Consider the following 18,431-nt stretch of genomic DNA (forward strand, 5'->3'; position numbering starts at 1 on the left):
AATTGATCAGAATTGGCCAAGGATTGGCTATAAAACCCTAGAATCTCCAATCTGAATCTGCCAGAATCGGGATTGATCTCGGCCGATTCTGCTGATCCAATCCCGATTCCTCAGACCCTGGCTATAAGAGAATAATATTAGTCAATAATGTTCTATGTCGAACTGACAGAACAATAGTTGGTTAAATATTCTTCAGGAATTATATTGCACATGATCTTTTATTAGAAAATATGGGCGTGATATTGAATGAGTACATTGCACTGTGATGCAGTTCAAAAGAACAAGAAGGCCAGCAGTAAACCAAGCCATCAAATTGGACCAAGAATGGACTAGTATGTTTAATATTGATGTACAATGAGTTATATGGGCCGTGGGCCTAGTATTTTTGGGTTTTCTAATGTAATGAGTCAATTCTATAAGCCGAAATTTAAGGGGTTTGAGTCCTATATGAGATTAAGTAGTTAGTTTCTATTTTGTAATGCTCTAGAGTAACTTCTATTTTGAAGAGAGACTTAAATTGTAAGGCATTCCTCCTACCATACACGGGGTTTATTGTTATGTAAGTTATAAATAAAAGTGGGGCCATAAACCTCCTCTACAAATTGAGTTATTGAGAAATTGGGTTTTCCCCTCTTTGGATCAGTGGTGAAGCTGTCCTTGGACTGTGGTGATGCAGCTCCGGCCCTATTGCACTGAAGCAATAAGTTGGGATTGGAGGTGAAGTCATTCCCACAGGCCTTGGTGGTGATTCCAAGGTCATACCCCCCTATCCTTTCTCCCACAGGCCTTGTTAATTTATTATTTAGGGTTGGGTAGGGAAAGGTCTTCTTGTATCACAATTTTAAAAGCAGATCCACCCCATGATGTCCTGTGACTGAGAATAAATATTTTTCTGTCTATAATAAGAAGACAGGGATATTTATTTTCTAAGGGTAATACTTTGTTTTGGTTTTCCAATTCTCACAGGGATCCTCTTTGAATATGTTTTCAGTAAGCAGTTTAGAAATATGAGATCATTCTTTGAGGGAAATCAATTATGTATCATGTGAGAATTCTACACAAAAGATATTCCAACATATGATTTGCCTCAACAATCCGGTCAAACCCACAAGATAGAGCAAGCTATTATTTTATATAACCAGTTCACCATTAAAGTGTATGATAGTGAAGGATGGGAGAGGCAGAATAATGGAGAAGGTGAGGATGACTAGTCTGTTCCTAACAAGCTACAAAACTCAGCCCAAATCTCACCTGATAAATAGTACTACCCTGGTGTCCTTGACATTGTACTATTCGATTATATTCATCCAATGTGGGTCCAGCTGTCGTATCAAATGTTGCCATTATATAATCTGTCAGGGTAGCTTTACTTTTAAAAGAATTACATCGTTTATAGAATCCTTCATAAACCACCTGTGTCCTTTTCTTCACTATGGATTTACTGTGCAGGTTAATATTCCTGAAATTCTTTGCATCAGTTTTGAGTGGCTATCGTAATTTCATTGTAAGGAACTTCGTCTCTTATGTCTACTACTGTATGATTTTGGCTGCAATTGCTTGAACTCTAAATCTATTTTGAGTTTTGTTTGTGGAATCATTCTTCAGGAAAATGGTGCCAATCATGTCTTCAACACACAAGCATTTCTGAAGAAACGCTCTCGATCAACAAACCAACCACCAGAGTCCATGGTGATTTTACTTTATCCTACTCACTGCTTTCTGACATCTGCTGAATTATTTTATTCTGGTGCTAAAATTCTGGAAACTTTGGTAAATTTCCAAATTTTCATGGACATAATAAAAATCAACAAGAATTTAGATATTCACAAATTTGGGAACAAATTGGTATTGTGTTATTGGAGTTTCCTAAATATTGAAAATTTTTACACCATCTTGCATTCACTCTTCAAAAGAATCAAATTTCATTGATATTTTCCACCAAATTTCACAAATCGATCATGAAAAGCTCAACACTTCATATAGTAGATTTTTATTGATGGGAATCTACTTTCCTGATTAATGTAAGACTAGATTAGGGTTAACCTAGCCCCAAATAACCCACAATAATTCACAGCAGTCAACTAACAATCGATATTAACAGCAGGGTATAATTGAAACCCAAAAATCAGACTTAGGGTCTAAACTGGAACTCAAATTTACAGCCAAGAATAGGGGCTGTAATAGATATCAAATGCAGGTCTTGGGAAGCTTAGTCAAGCCTCCAAATATGGGCTGAAGAATGGACAGAGACACAAGTAGCAGCAGGCCTCAAAAGTAGAAAGTATAGGATGAGGTGTAGAAACCAACCAGCCCACAGAATGGGATCAAACTTGGATCAAGAAGAGCTTGCAGTGAGGGGATTCTTTGCTGAAAATCTCAGTCAATTCCAGTTGTTGGATTGAGAGATATGGAGGTAGCACCAAATTAGAAGGTTAGGCTCTGCAGGCCAAACCAGCCAGCAGACTGGGCTGGAATTGGGATCGAGTGGAGGCCCTGGCATATGTGTGATGTGCTCCAAAACTCAGCAGATTCTGATGGAGGGTTGAAGAGTTGTTCAAGCTTGGAGTTTCCTGGAGGCTGGAGAAACAAAGCAGGAACAGCAGATCCGTAGAGTCCTTCAGTCTCCTTTGATTGTTTTGCAACAACAGCAACCTCTGGAGGAATTGGTGAATGATTAGAGTCTTCAAGGAGTCTTCACAGCACTTGTAACAGTCTCGGAAAGCAGCAGGTTAAGGGGATTGAGTGAGATTGGGTTGAAGATAAGAGAAGGAGGAAGAGAGGGATAGTGGAATTCGGCTCTCTCAGCCAGGCTCTTAACAACCCTTCATTGTCACTCAGTTTGACAAAGAGAATCTTTCTTTGCTCAAAGCAATATTCATTCAACTTGATAAAATCGTGGGGAGCCTCTATGGGCTGTTACATATAAATAGAGTCAAAGGGGTGAGTCAAAATTAGAAAGAACTAAAATAGAAGTCTCTCATATGGCTGAGACTTGCTTTACAAGTATTAAACTGAATTAGAAACTAACTTTTTAAGACATAAAAATGGAAACTAATATTTAGAAACTAGGACTACATGAAAATAGAAACTAAATATTAAATCTTCAAATCTTCTAGAAGTGTGCAGCCGATTCTCTTTCTTGTCAGCTCTTGGAGTCTCATGTGGTCCCCACTCTTATAAGTGACTATCGGCCAGCAGCAACTCTTGAAGATGTCAACATAATATGTCCTAAATATCCCCACGATTCTGGGTTTGAAAGACCCAGCAACTCCCAGCCCTATTGGGATGGCCCGACTCAAGGTTGGTTGGCCCTATGGACCAATGGGTTGGTTCTCCAATTGACTAAGTGAACCAGCTCTCTTCTTGTGTTTGGTTCTAACAAATTGTTTACCAAACATCTTGTCTTCTGCATCATTGATGGCCTGAATTATCCAATAATGAAGTCATAGTCATATTTTGTGGCATTGCCTCTTGGAATAAATATTCCAGGGGACAGTACCATGGCCACCCTATCCATGATAGGGATGTCAACTACCAAGTTCTGAACTCCATGCGATATTGATGCAGAGATGCAACCTGGAAATAAGAATTAGTTTTTAATGTGTAGGTTCTATTCTTTTATTCTTACATGCAAGGGAAAAAAGGAAAAACACCAATCTAGAATTCTGAAGTCTTTTAAGTCCTAATTGTCTAATAATACTTATCTTTAACATTTGTTGAAGTTTAATTGAAGATTAAACTTTCTCCATCAATGTTCTCTTAGATTTTATAGATTGTCAATTAATTCAAACTATTTCAACAAACTCCTATGCAACTTAGAGAAAAATATTCATAGACTTCAAATTTGAACCTTTTTGTGGTCTCTGATTTTTTCTTTTCCTCTTTTGACTAGTAACTAGAAATAGTATTTTTATTGACCGGGGCTGTGGCTTAATCGATGGTACAAACTTGGGTTTGTCAGCATGAAGCTGCTGGTTCGAGTTCGAGGGCGGCCACTTGATGTGAAAAATGCTGGAGTTAAGGACCAATTCCATTCCATCCCTCCTAGGACCCTGTTATTCATTAATAGTATTTTCTTAATGATGATGGAAACTGCACATCATGCAATTTCATTCTCATGTACAAAATATGAATTGGTTTATGAAAGAAAACCAACTTGGAACCACCTTTCCTCAGTCGACATTGTATCGAAACTGGGACTTGAAACCAGTACCTGCAATTGTGAAGAAAGAGAGAGAGAACAATGGGAGAGAGGATGTGATGAACCATGATAGATTCAACTTGTGTGTTTATCGTGGCTATCATCCTTTATTTATAATAGCAAACCAAATAGACTCCTAGTAGGAGTATACACTTGACAAGACTAAAACTACCCAAGACTAATTACAAAGGAATAAGGAAACTAAAAGAGACATAAACATACCTAAACTGTACAACTCAACATAACTCTCGATAGGGACACTCCGCCTATTGTGAGTAACCTTTTAACACTCCCCTCAAGTTGGAGTATATATATCAAAGGCTCCAGCTTGAAATAACAATAATAGATATTAAAAGCAGCATCAGTCTTGAACGTAAATAGCAGCCGTAGACGCCAATGAGCACAGAGAACTTCATTCTAGTAGCAATATCAACTTAAGCACACCGATCATCATCAGCAGTAGTAGAGAATAAATCTCATGCCGAATAAAAAATCCAGCCGGCAACAAACAAAATAAGCGGTAGAGAACACCAACCACAATCCAAAAATAGCACAACAACAACATTATAAGCCCTTCTCAAGGAAGGCAGTAGTAAGTAGTATTCTTCACAAAGAAGACAGATAAAAGTTCAAATATCAATGCACTTATGAGCCCCAAATAGAGCTCATAGATAAAATTGCAACATAGGTTGCTGTGAACCACTGGTAAAAGTGCAGTATAGGTTACTGCAAACCAAGTAGCAGTATAAGGTTGCTGTGAACCAGACAACATAAGGTTGTTGTGAACCAGAAGTAACAGCATAAGGTTTCAGTGAACCAGAAGTAGCAGCATAAGGTTGCTGTGAACTTGACAACATAAGGGTGCTTGCTAGGGACCACTAATAAATTGCATTGTTGCTAAATACCACAAATAACTATCTTCATATATTTAATTGTTGCTAAGGACACTAGCAAATGACCCGAACAAAATAATAATAATCTTTAGTTGATGACTTGAGCAGATAATAACAATAATCTTCAATCTCCCCCTCACGTGTAGCATTACATGTGAACAATTAATGCAGAGGATGCAATAAAGAATAATCCACCATCATATGACATCAATAACCAGCATCATGAAGGATGAGCATCACATAAATCCCATAAGCAAGAGCAGCCGCTAATAAGTTCCCGAATAGATCATATTTAAACAAATCGTAGCAAATAATAGTTGAGTTTTATGTTATAGATGTAAGTGATAGAAAGAGAGGAAGTTGAAGGAGAAAGAGGGAAAAAGGAGAAGAACAAGAAGACAAGAGAGAAGGAGGGAGAAGAGTTCGGTTGTAATGCTTGTGTGTGAGATGATTCTCTCCACACCTATATTACTCAACTAAAACCCTAAACATATTACATCCAACCCCTCTAGGGAGGTAAAAGGTAAAAAGGTAAAAAAGGAAAAATTACAATATAAGGGAACTAGATAAAGTCTAGTTCCTAAAGTACCCCTAGAACATAAATTCTAATAACTCTAACACTCCTCCTCAAGTTGGAGAATAAATGTCATGCATTCTCAGCTTGCATAGGAGAGTATCAAACTGAAGAGAGGCAAGTGCCTTGCTGAAAATGTCTGCCAGTTGATCACCAGTCTTCACAAAAGGAGTGCAAATACAGCCAGAGTCTATCTTCTCCTTGATGAAGTGTTGGTCTACTTCAATGTGTTTTGTCCTGTCATGTTGCACTGGATTGTGAGCAATACTGATAGCTGCCTTGTTATCATAGTAGAGCCTCATAGGACCTTTAGTGCCAAACCCCAATTCTTGAATTAATCGTTTCAACCAAATGAGTTCACATACTCCATGAGCCATAGCTCTAAATTTTGCCTCTGCACTAGATCTAGCCACAACAGGTTGTTTTTTGCTCCTCCATGTGACTAAATTTCCTCCCACAAATGTACAATAACCAGAGGTAGATCTCCTGTCTGTGATGGATCCAGCCCAGTCAGCATCAGTGAACCTTCCACTCTCAAGTGATTGTGCTTGGCATACAACAGTCCTTTCCCAGGAGAAGACTTCAAATATCTGAGGATGCGATATAGCATCCAAGTGACCACTCTTGTGGGCATGCAGAAATTGGCTTACCACTCCCACTATATAAGAGATATCTGGACAAGTCATAGAGAGGTAGATAAGCTTCCCCACTAGTCTCTCGTACTTTCCCGCATCAACGAGAGAAGGACCACAATCTTCTTCTAGTTTGTGATTCTGCTCAATAGGAGAATTTACTGGTTTACATCCTAACATCCCTGTCTCTATCAACAAATCAAGAACAAACTTCTGTTGACATATGTTGATTCCTCTCTTGGTCCTGGATACTTCAATTCCTTAGAAGTACCTCAAGGGACCCAGATCTTTGATTTCAAACTGTTGAGCCAAGTAGTTTTTCAGTTTATCTATCTCAGTTGCATCATCTCCAGTGACCACAATATCATCAACATAGACAATGAGGGCTGTGATAGTACCCCGCTTGATAAAGAGGGTGCGGTTAGCTTGGCTCTGGGAATATCCATTCTTCAGAATAGCTTGCCGGAAGCGCTCAAACCATGCCTTTGGTCACTGTTTGAGGCCATATAATGCCTTCTTGAGGAGGCACACTTTCCCTTCAGCTGAAGGCAATTTGAAGCCTGGAGGGGTTTGCATGTACATTTCCTCTTCCAAGTCGCCATAAAGAAAGGCATTCTTCACATCCAACTGATATAAAGGCCAATCCTTATTGGCAGCCAATGATAAAAGAACTCTTATAGAGTTATGCTTAGCCACAAGAGTGAATGTCTCCTGATAGTCAATTCCATAGACTTGACTGTACCCCTTGGCCACAAACCTTGCTTTGTATATCTTTACAGTACCATCAGATTTATACTTGATTGTATAGACCCATCACCCAACTGGGACACGTCCCCTTGGAAGATCCACCAATTACCAAGTACCATTCTTCTCAAGTGCCATCATCTCCTCAGACATAGCTTGTCTCTACTTTGGGTCAGACATAGCATTGATAACATTCTTAGGAATAGAAGCAGTAGAGAGAGCAGCAATAAAGGCAAGACCTGTAGGAGAAAGAGCATCATAGGAAACAAATTGGGTTATAGGATTAGTACAAGCTCTTTTCCCTTTTCTAACAGCAATAGGAAGGTCTAAGTCAGATGGAGTAGAAGGAATGTCACCTGATGGGGAATGAATCTCAGGATGTGGATTTGGATCCAAAGAGGACTCTTGGTCGGTCTTCTTTCCTTCATTATGCAAGCCTTAACCTCTCTTGTATTTAATATGGTAATCCTTCTCCTTACCAGAACTATTGTCAGCAACCAAATCTGTATTCACATCCACATCCACAGCCCTGTGCTTTCCAATATCAAGCATAAAGGGAGAGATAGGTAGAGGATAATGAAGGAAATCAGCTGCCTGTTCACTTCCACAATTCTCCCCCTAAAGAGGATGCTGAGATGGTGCAAAGAAAGGAACAGACTCAAGGAAAGTGACATCTTTGGAGGTGAGGCACCTGCGAGAAGATGGGTGATTGCACTTGTAACCTTTGGTAGTAGAAGAGTACCCAAGAAAGAGACACTTAAGAGCTTTGGGATCAAGTTTAGTACGATGTGATTTGTTATCATGTACATAACAAACACAGTCAAAGGCTTTAGGAGGAAGAGAGAAAGCAGAAACTTGTGGAGATAGGATTTCTGAGGGAGATTAGAAATCAAGAAGTTTGGTAGGCATGCGATTAATGAGAAAGGAAGCCGTGAGAAAAGCGGCAGACCAGAAGGTCTTGGGAACATGCATGCCAAACAAGAGACTACGGGTGACCTCCAATAAATGGCGATTTTCCTCTCAGCAACCCCATTTTGTTGGGGTGTGTCAACACACGTGAGCTGATGGATAATGCCATTATTAGTAAAGAGGGCTTGGAGGCCACCAAACATGTATTCTCCTCCTTTATCAGACCGAACAATTTTGATTCGAGTATCAAACTGAGTAAGAATCATCTGATAAAAATTCTGAAATGCATCGTACATCACTTTTATGTTTCATAAGAACAGTCCAAGTAATAAGAGAAAAATCATCAACAAATGACACAAAGTAACGATAGCCAAATAGAGAGGTAGTAGGGGAAGGTCCCCAAACATCAGTATGCACAATATGGAAAGGAGCAGCAGTTCTATTTCCATGATATGGATAAGAAGAACGACAATGTTTGGCAAACATACATGGTTCACATTGAAAAACATGAGAAGAAGCAGTAGAAGAAAATAAGTGAGGCAACTGTTTCCTCATTACAACAAAAGATGGATGGCCAAGACGATGATGCCATAGCATAACAGACTCCACAGAACTACTATCATTACGTCCACACACATAAGACTGAGCTGTGGGCAAAAAAGGATAAAAAAGGTAAAGGCCTTGCTCCTCACGTCCACTACCAATAATCCTCTTCGCCACCAAATCCTGAAAAAGACAGTGAGAAGGAAAAAATGTGACACAACAGTTCAGAGATTTAGTCAAGTGACTCACAGATAAAAGATTAAGTGTAAGGTTAGGGACATGAAGAACGGAAGTAAGGGAAATAGATGATGTAACAAGGATACTGCCCTTACCAGATATGGAGGAAAGGGAGCCGTCAGCTACCCTAACCTTATCCTTACCAGAGCAAATGGTATAGGAATCATAATAATGGGACGTACCAGTCATGTGGTCAGTGGCACCAGAATTAATGACCCAAGACTGGGCTGCAGTAGAAGCTGAGGTGGAGATCTACAAGGCTGAGGATGAAGAAGAGCTGGCCACTGTAGGTGCAGCAAATGTGCTTAGTTGTGACATGACCTTGCGAAACACTGCATCTGCCAAAGTGGAGTCATCTTGTATAGCATCTGTCTCAGTCATCACAGAGTGTGCTCTAGCTCCCCCTCTATGGCCACCATGACCTCGTGTGCCAGGAGGACGACCATGGAGAGGCCAGCATCTTTCCTTGGTGTGCCCAGTCCTCACATAATGGTCACATTTAAACCTGTCTCTACCAACTCCATTGGCACCAACTGTCTCCACTGCTCTATCTGCCTCACGGTTAGGCCCTTGGCCTCTACCACCTCCACGGGTGTCTCGAAAAGAATTTGAATTGAGAGCTGACCTCTCAAGAGATGATACTGGTGTTGGCTCCATAGCAACACACCGAGTCTCCTCACTCTATAAGTGACTACAAACCTCACTAAGGGATGGAAAGTGGGACCGGCCTAAAATCTGGAGCCTAATTGGCTCATAGTCAGGTTCAGACCACCAAGTAAAGTGAAGACACGCTCCTTTTCAAGAGTCCGATACACCTTTGCTTCATCCTCTAGGTTGGTCAATTGAAGTTCCCTGTAGTGGCCATACTCCTCCAAAAGTCTAAGAAAAGCATTTTAGTACTCAGAAATAGTCCTGTCACCCTGCCTCATTGAGTTAATTTTTTGGTGAAGTTGATAGACTTTGGCAGAGTCACCCACTCTATCAAAGGTCTGGGAGACACTATCCCAGATAGTCTTGGCAGTGTCTTTCCTTATAAACCTTCTCCCAATCTCTGGCTTCATGGAGAAGATTAACCATGTCATAACTGTAGAATTTTCAGTCTCCCATTTTTCATAGGTAGGTGAACCAGGCTCTGGGGCTTTAATAGCACCTGTAATGTACCCACGTTTCCCTTTGCTCCTAAGGGAAAGCTTCACAGAGTGTGTTCAGTCCAAGTAATTAGTGCCATCAAGCTTCACAAAAGAAATTTGTAGATGTGTGCTCTCATAAACCAACTGAGGAGCTGCTAGAGTGGGCTGTGAATCAGCCGAACCAAGCCCGGAGACATCAGACTCACCCATAGTGTAAGGAAAATGGCACTTGACCATACAACTCAGGTATCAAAATAAGATGGGGAGTACACAATCAATCCAAATATGCAGTCCCACACAAAGAAAATATCCAGCAGGGAAGAAAAAACACCACAAACTAAGGTAAAATCCACCTTAGTTCTCTCCAAGAAACAATATCAACTCAAGCAAACTCAAAATATACTGCCAAGACTGTCCATAGTATGGTTTTAATCAAAAAGCCATATATTGCAGACCAAATGTAAGAGAAAAAGTGAAACAGGAATCAGCTTTACCCTGTTAGGTTTCACGAAACTGAGCTAAACTCAAGGAACTTCTTCAAGCAGCTAAAAAGGAACAGCAGGGGCATAACCAGCACCCTTGGGCGATTTTAATGGTCCATCCATAAGACCAAACACATGCCGAAGGAGAGAGAACTTAGACCTGCAACTGTTGACTGGCGGAAAAGCTAGGAGCAGCTTCAAGTCTTCAAAACAGCTTCATATCTTCAAGAGAGCTTCAATAGAGCTCAAAGGCTGACTTCAAACATCTAAATAGGTTATAAAGAACCTATTCCATACTCCTTCAACACCTAAATAGTTGTTTCACATAGAGGTCTCTTCTTTGGAATCTTAGGGCATAATGGATCCCAAAGTGAGAGAAAAAACAGAGCAGGAAAAGGGAAATACGACTCTCAAACCTGTATGCTCTGATACCAAGTTGATTTTTATGTTATAGATGTAAGTGATAGAAAGAGAGGAAGTTGAAGGAGAAGAACAGGAAGACAAGAGAGAAGGAGGGAGAAGAGTTCGGTTGTAATGCTTGTGTGTGAGATGATTCTCTCAGCACTTACATTACTCAACTAACAACTCTAAACATATTACATCCAACCCCTCTAGGGAGGTAAAAGGTAAAAAAGTAAAAAAAGAAAAATTACAATATAAGGGAACTAGATAAAGTCCAGTTCCTAAAGTACCCCTAGAACATAAATTCTAGTAACTCTAACAATAATCTCCATTAATAGCAATAGCAATTATCACACCATGGAAGTACCAATCTAACTAAAAATGCAACCCCAAACTGATGTGATCTAGGGGTCCCCAAGACATTAAAGTGGGTACTATGGGCCCATAAATTACAATAGATACTCAATCCTAATGAGGGAATGATAATTTGGTAATTAACCATAATGTTCAAGGGGCTCTTGGGTTGATAAAAGAGAAGGAATGGCAGAACTGCAAATATCTCAAAGTTAGAAAGGGAATGACATGGGTGTAATTTAGTTGAAATCATAGTTGTCACGGCGTCACGGCGATCCAAGTTGGTGGAGGGGTGTCACATTGATATATCGACATCGACCATGTTTTATTTTTTATTTTCTCTATTTTGAATGTTTTAATAGATGTATACTCAAGCCATGTTTTACTTTTTCTCTATTGTTTCTCAAGTTTTAAGGATGGCAATCTTGTAATTAAGCAGAATCTAAGAAAGGGCATAAAAGGGTTTTGATTTAATGACTAAGGGTAAACTTGGAGGGATGTGTAAAGTATGGGCAAAGGGGAATAAAAGAAGAGAATGGTACTTTAGGAAAAAGGCAAAAATAAGGGTTTGTAATAACCCACGATCGGATTATGGATTTATGGTTGTCTTCAACCTTACGACTTCAGCCTGGGACAGAAAACAGCGCAGTACGAAGGAGATAACTCCTTCAACTCTTCTCGGTCCAGTCTAAACCTTCAGGCAAAGCATCACCACATCATGTTCTATCAATTCCAGCAAGAACTCATCACCGAAATCAACTAAACAAGGAGTATTTAATTCTTGGAATCAGTTCTGGCGACTTCTTAGTTGCAAAATAGAGACAGAGAGACAGGAAGAAGAAATTGAAGAGGGAAAGAGAGACAGGAAGAAGAAATCGAAGAGGGAAAGAAGAAATAAAGAAGAAATCGAAGAGGGAAAGAGAGACAGGAAGAAGAAATCAAAGAGGGACGCCATGGCGTAGGTCGCCATGCATGCTTCTCCAGCACCAGGACGCCATGGCGCCACGCCATGACAACTATGGTTGAAATCCAATTATAAGCCCAAGACAAAGCCAAAGGGTAAACTTGGAATGGGAAGTAAAATAAAGACAAAGGAGGGTAATAGAAGATGGGAGGGGCATAAATGGAAACTCAAATAATAAAATAAAGGACAAGGAAAGAAGTACTTAATAAAAAGGTAACGTGACTGTCTTCTTCTCCTTGACAGTCATGCAACCAGCAAGCCCATCAATTACTTCAACCTTGCAACCTATAAACCAAACCAGGGAAAGGGGTCAAGACCACGGAAAGAAGAGGCGATAACCATGGAACCAAACCATGGAACCAGCAGAAACCTAACAAGAGGTCGAGGGGATAACCAGGCAACCAACAAAAAGAGAGAAAAGGCAGAAATCCGGTGAAAGCGAATCAGTGGAGACAGTTGCAACTTGCAAAGCCCTGACCTCACGGCCAGCCCTTACTGCTCCTCTATGAAGGATTCCATAGATTCAGCTGGAATAACCCTGTCTGCAGAGCTGTAGATATATATAATGATGGACATCATTGCTGTTCTGACGATAAAAGACCCAGCACATCAGAAAGGCTCTTGTTAACGCTAAAGAACCCTCAAATACATATTTTAAACAGAGATGCCTGCACAGGTTTTCCCGATGCTTGAATTGAGATTTTGAAGATGGTTTGCCATCAAATACACCATTGTTAGGGCTCTCGAGTGCTCAACAACTGGAACGACGCTGCTGCTTGGTGCAAGTTTTGCAGTGGAGCAGGATGCCACTCGAAGATCTGTACAGATTCAAACAACCGAAGAAGATTTGTTTCAAGCATCCTGTCTCTCTGTTAGCCTCATCTGAGACCTCCCTCCTCCCAGCAGCAAACCGATGGCATTCTGCAGTAGCAGTGAAGGGCATCATTAATAAACTTTGATCCCAGCTTAAGGGAGAGTATTAAGATATTGAGTAAATTACTCTAATCTCCCCTGACCTTTCTGACAATTCAGCGAACCTCCCCTGTGTTTCTGACAATTACTCAAACCTCCCCTACTTTTCAAACTTGGTTTCACTTAGCCCCAGTCTGTTAACGGTTTTAGTAAAAAACTTGCTGTGACCAAAATGCCCTTATGTATAAAGGACCAACATCAACGCACCCTTTCCCTTTTCTTCTTCTTCTTCCACCTGCAAACCCACCTGCCCCCACCCCTCTGCAACCCCCCTAAATGCCAAGAAAATCTAATTCTCAGAAAAACCCCACCTTCGATAAGCCTCCAATTTCTCCAAAGTCCCAACTAAACTCTTCCAGAAATGTTAAACCATGAAATTCCACCAGGTTGGAGCTACCAGAAATGTTAAACATTAAATGCGTGGATAATTCAAATGGTTGTTAGATGATTCAACATATAATTCCAACAACTCGGGATGATACTAAAATAGAAGAAGATTGTAACAATAAAAAAGGTTTCACAGGGGGTATTATGAGCTTTTCTAACTCCATAAAAGTGAAAGGGTGGACTGGAAAAACTGAATCAGTTTAGAGAAACCTAATCAATTACATAATACAATAAAAAGTAAATCAGACATTTGAATCTTCCAAATCAATTGAGATGCAGACCCTTTTATCTCTTTAATTTTATTCTTAAGGTGGGGTACTAAACTTTGAGACTTTGCAATCTGCCAATTCTAGAAATAACTATAACTTTGAGAGGCTGAATTCACAAATTTACTTCAAAATAAGGATACAATGAGCGAACATCATTTAATGTTTTAACATTTCTGGAAGAGTTTGAGAGCTACCAATTGCAGCAGTAGAAGGGATCAATCATGGAATACAACTCGTGTTTGCTTTGTGAAACAACATTTAATGTTTCTTTGTGAGCTTGAAGATTATAATGGGATTTGCAGGTTAAGGTTGAGTTGAGAGGTTTTGGGTGGTAGAAGGTGATGATGGGATTGGGATTTGACTTAGCTATTCATTAATGGCAATAGGGTAACTTCCTACAGGGAAAAATAGGTATAATTGTCAGGTTTACTTCGTTTTCCAAATTTAGCCGTTAACTAACCTTAAATACTAACGGACTGGGGCTACTTGAAACCAAGTTTGAAAAGTAGGGGAGGTTTGAGTAATTGTCAGAAATGCAGGGGAGGTTTGTTTAATTGTCAGAAAGGTCAGAGGAGGTCAGAGGTACTCTAAGATATTTACCGCGGTACATTATGGTTAGTGGCTGTCATGATAAGGGGGGTTGTGTTCTTCCTTAAGCACGAAAACCAGCAAAACTCTTTCGAGAAACAAAGATGCCAACAACCGAGAACCATGAAAACCAGAGCCATCGCTAGTAGCAGAGCATCAAGTTACGAAATAAAACAGCAAAGAAGCCGTAGCAACAGACGCCTTCGATCAGCAATAGTTTACGAAACAAAACACCAGTAGCGGCATTGATACAGCAGCAATCGAAACAAAAAATTCACAGGAAATATCTCCAATCGAAGCAACCATGTGAAGCAAATAAATCTTCAATCAGCAATAAAACACCATCAATAGTTTATCAGTTCTTTGATCGGCAGTAGTAGCGGTACGATTCATCATACACATATATCAATCTTCATTGAAACCCTGGTTCTTCTTCTCCTATCACCTAGGGCTTCCCAAATAGGAATGGACAGCCTTGGTGGCTGTACACCACAAGCTAGAAAACCTATACGAATCTCAAAACAATTTTTAAGGAGAAGGCAAGTACTGTTTACAGCTTTGATACCATGTAATGAAACCAGGACCTGAAACCAGTACCTACGCTTGTGAAGATAGAGGAGAGAAGAGAGAGGGAGAGAACAACGGGAGAGAGGATGTGCTGAACCACAATAGATTCAGCTTGTGTGACTATCGTGTCTATCATTCTTTACTTATAATAGCAAACCAGATAGACTCCTTGTAGGAGTATACACTGGACAAGACTAAGACTGCCTAAGAGTAATTACAAAGGAAACTAAAAGAGACATAAACATACCTAAACTCTACAATTCAACATAACTCACAATAGGGACACGTCCTCTATCATGAGTAACCTTTAACAGACATATTTGAAACAAGAAGTGCAATCTAAATGTGGGATGCAATGGCTGTGCAAATTCATTATGTCTTGGCTTTTGCCAGCAAAGTTCGTTCATCTGTTTCCTTCCAAATTCCTGTAAATATAAAATGGCGTTGTGTTTGAAAAGCATGTTCTTTTTCCTCTTGAAATCCTTGGGGTACTGAAGTAAGAATGCCAATAAATTGTCTGTAGGCATATGCAAGATACTTGATATAAGGTTAGACAATTTCCCAAAATACGTATTGTTACCCCCTGTATGAGGAAAAGACTATTGGATCCTCATGCACTTTTTTCACTGAGGGCATGTCTGTTAATACTAGTCTCCTCTTTAAGTTACCTGTAGTCTAGACTTTCTCAAGCACCAGAAAATTTATTAAGTCTGCCACTCCAGGGGGTTAATTGTTCCTTAGATCTTCTGAACTGAGCTGAATTTAAGGGTTTCTCTTTTGAAATGCTTCTTTCCCATTTTTCCATTGTTTTTAGCATAAAACATAACTGCAGTTGTTTTTTTTTTCGTACTTCTGATCTAGAGATCTCTTTGCCTTCTGTATTTTATGGTACTGGGACATTAACCGCAACCATACTTGGACTGAGAATACTTCTTATTTCATCTTCCAACAGATCACACAGTTCTTAGACTCTCATGGCTTCCTGGATTATTTGGAGAGAGGTATTGGTTCAGATGAAAGCAATAACAATCTTTTAGACAAGTTACAAGATGCATGTGGGAGAGGTCAAAATCCTATGTCGATTCTTCCATTTCCTTTGGCAGAACCTGAGATCGTAACCATATCAGATCCTGGTGTTGGAATAGCAGGTGTTATTACTGTATTTGTTTATTAGAACTGTTTGGTTCACATTCTTTATGTGTATTATGTCAATGCTCAAATTCTCATCTCCATCAGGTTCAGGTGCCAAGTACTGTTATGACAGATTTCCTTCAAACATTAGAACAGAAGAGCAAGAGGAAAAGAGGAAATCAATTCTTGCAGCAGCAAGTGGAGCTTTGGAATATGCTGGAAGATATAATCCTAGGTATGAATGAAAAAACATGTTGCTTGCACAATACATATGTTTTTCAATTAGAAATTATTGTGGTGTTTTATATCTGAAGACTGAAAATTATATCAACTGATTCTTCCCTTCTACTCTCTGTATACAAAGCTGTGCAAATGTTAATACACTTTCTTTCTGTCCCCTAAAATTTTGTTAACTCTCTCTAATTTTTCTAGCTCACCTTCTGTGGATCCTGGTAAAGACCCAAAGGCGGGAAGTCTTAGTCCAAGGTCGAGAGCGGTAAGTACAGCTTACTAGCATCATGGTGACTCGATAATCCCGTATATATATGATACTTTGAGTAGTCCTAAGCAAGTTGTTATAATTTACAGGCTGAACGAGAGAGGATGGTTCTGGACATTAAAGTGAAGTTGCAGGTGCGGCTCTTTTCACTGTAGTAATTGTTGAGTGTAAGAGGTTTTTTAGGCAAATGGGCATCTTCACCCTGCCCTCTCCTCCCTTCCCTATAAATTTGTTAGAAAGATGAATCAAAATGCAACCAGATATACAAAGACCAAAGCTCTACAAAAGGGGAATCAGAAGGAAGGAGGAAAAGAAATGAAGAAAACATAAGTAATCTCCCTGGGTTCAGAAATAAGTGGACTTGAAAACCCCAAGATCGCACCAAATGTGTATTAAATGGAGAATCACGGCAAGCTGCAACTTGATCGCCAAATCGATTCTGGACCTTGTTAGAAATTCTGTTTGATTGTTCGAGATCTATTCTGACACCTCATATTCCTCTCCATCCAATGTTATATATGGCATCACAGAACACCAGCTTACCCACTGAATCTGTAACGACATTCCCTTTAAAAGTGCATCTAGTCCAATTCCATTCTCCTTTGAATGATCTGATTCTTCTGCTTCTAGGACAGCATATCCTCACCGAACCTTCCCAAACAGATAAGGAAATGGACAAGAGAGGAATAAGTTGTCCACATCTCTGCTATTCCAACATAAGCAGCAACTGGAAGAGGTAATGATGCGCTTATCATCAAGAATGACTGTGTAGGCAATGTTTTGGTTAAGGCTTTCCAAGAATGAAACTATGTCAGAGTGTATTCCATTTAAAAACCAAACAATTCCATGCCACTGAACCTTGGGAGACCTGTGACAAACCAAATCCCAAGCTGTGGCTGAGGAGAAAGACCCTAAAGATGTAGCAGCCCAAACTACCTTGTCTCCACTGACCACTGCCCCTTGGTTTTCTACTATTGTCCTCCAAATCAGTCTGTGGCACTGTGCTCAATTAAACTACGAGAAATTGGTGGTCCTGGATGCCACACAACTCCATGAATAATATCTGCAACTTTTGTCATTCTATTCATACCAGTGTCGTGGTTGTTTCTGTGTGCAATTCTTTTGATCAAATTACAGAAGGTTCCAATTGTCAAGCCTCAACAACATAATTGCCCCATCATCTATCAAAATTCAAACATTTGACCGTGGGTTCAACTATTTGTTTCTACATTCCTCCAAACCTCTGAACAATCAGATATGTTACAATCCCAAGACTAGTGATCAGACCTAGGAAAGATGATGAAGAAATAAGACAGAAAAAGAGAAAGAAGAGAAGAAGTCACAGACCAAGAGAGGCGGCCCACGACCTGGAAAACTGAATAACCAGATCATGGGCAGAAACTATTATTATATAACCAATAAGTTACAAAGAATTGACAAAAGTACACCTGCATAGAAAATAATAAAACTAAACCCAAAAGACCGTACTACCCCTAGTTTCTCAACACCCCCTCAAGCTGGAGCCTATATCCATCACCCATGCTCAGCTTGTTACAACTCAACCAGAAACTAGGAGTAAACAAGGACTTCGTAAACATATCAGCCAGCTGATCTGAGTAGGAAACAAATGGAGTTTCGATCAGCTTCTTCATCACAGCATCTCGAACAAAATGACAATCAACCCCAATGTGTTTTATCCTCTCATGGAAAACTGGGTTACTAGCAATATAGGTAGCAGTTTGATTATCACAAAACATCTTCATAGGAGTAGGAACAGGAAAACCCGTTTCTAAGAGAGGACCGAAGCCACATCAACTCAGCAGCAACATAGTTATCAAGGCGGCAAGGCGACCACGGCGTGTGAGGGCCTTCCTAAGCGCCTTGGCGATAGGGCGACCGCAAGGCGGCGCCTTGGCGAACAAAGCGTTCTAGTGTTCTGTTTTATTATATAAC

At 40.0% G+C, this 18,431-nt stretch overlaps 1 protein-coding gene across 2 annotated transcripts in view; it reads left to right on the forward strand.

The window, feature by feature from the left end:
• Positions 1–18,431, forward strand: part of LOC122664099 (DENN domain and WD repeat-containing protein SCD1) — a 149,869-nt gene that overhangs the window by 75,694 nt on the left and 55,744 nt on the right. For both annotated transcript variants that reach the window (XM_043859789.1, XM_043859788.1), the window contains exons 9-14: positions 1,450–1,504; positions 1,606–1,689; positions 15,801–15,996; positions 16,085–16,214; positions 16,412–16,475; positions 16,568–16,612. In XM_043859789.1, coding sequence (XP_043715724.1) covers positions 1,450–1,504; positions 1,606–1,689; positions 15,801–15,996; positions 16,085–16,214; positions 16,412–16,475; positions 16,568–16,612 — 574 coding nt within the window. The remainder of the gene's footprint in view (positions 1–1,449; positions 1,505–1,605; positions 1,690–15,800; positions 15,997–16,084; positions 16,215–16,411; positions 16,476–16,567; positions 16,613–18,431) is intronic.

Source organism: Telopea speciosissima, chromosome 6 (assembly GCF_018873765.1).
Source record: "Telopea speciosissima isolate NSW1024214 ecotype Mountain lineage chromosome 6, Tspe_v1, whole genome shotgun sequence".
In the NCBI taxonomy this organism is placed as follows: domain Eukaryota; kingdom Viridiplantae; phylum Streptophyta; class Magnoliopsida; order Proteales; family Proteaceae; genus Telopea; species Telopea speciosissima.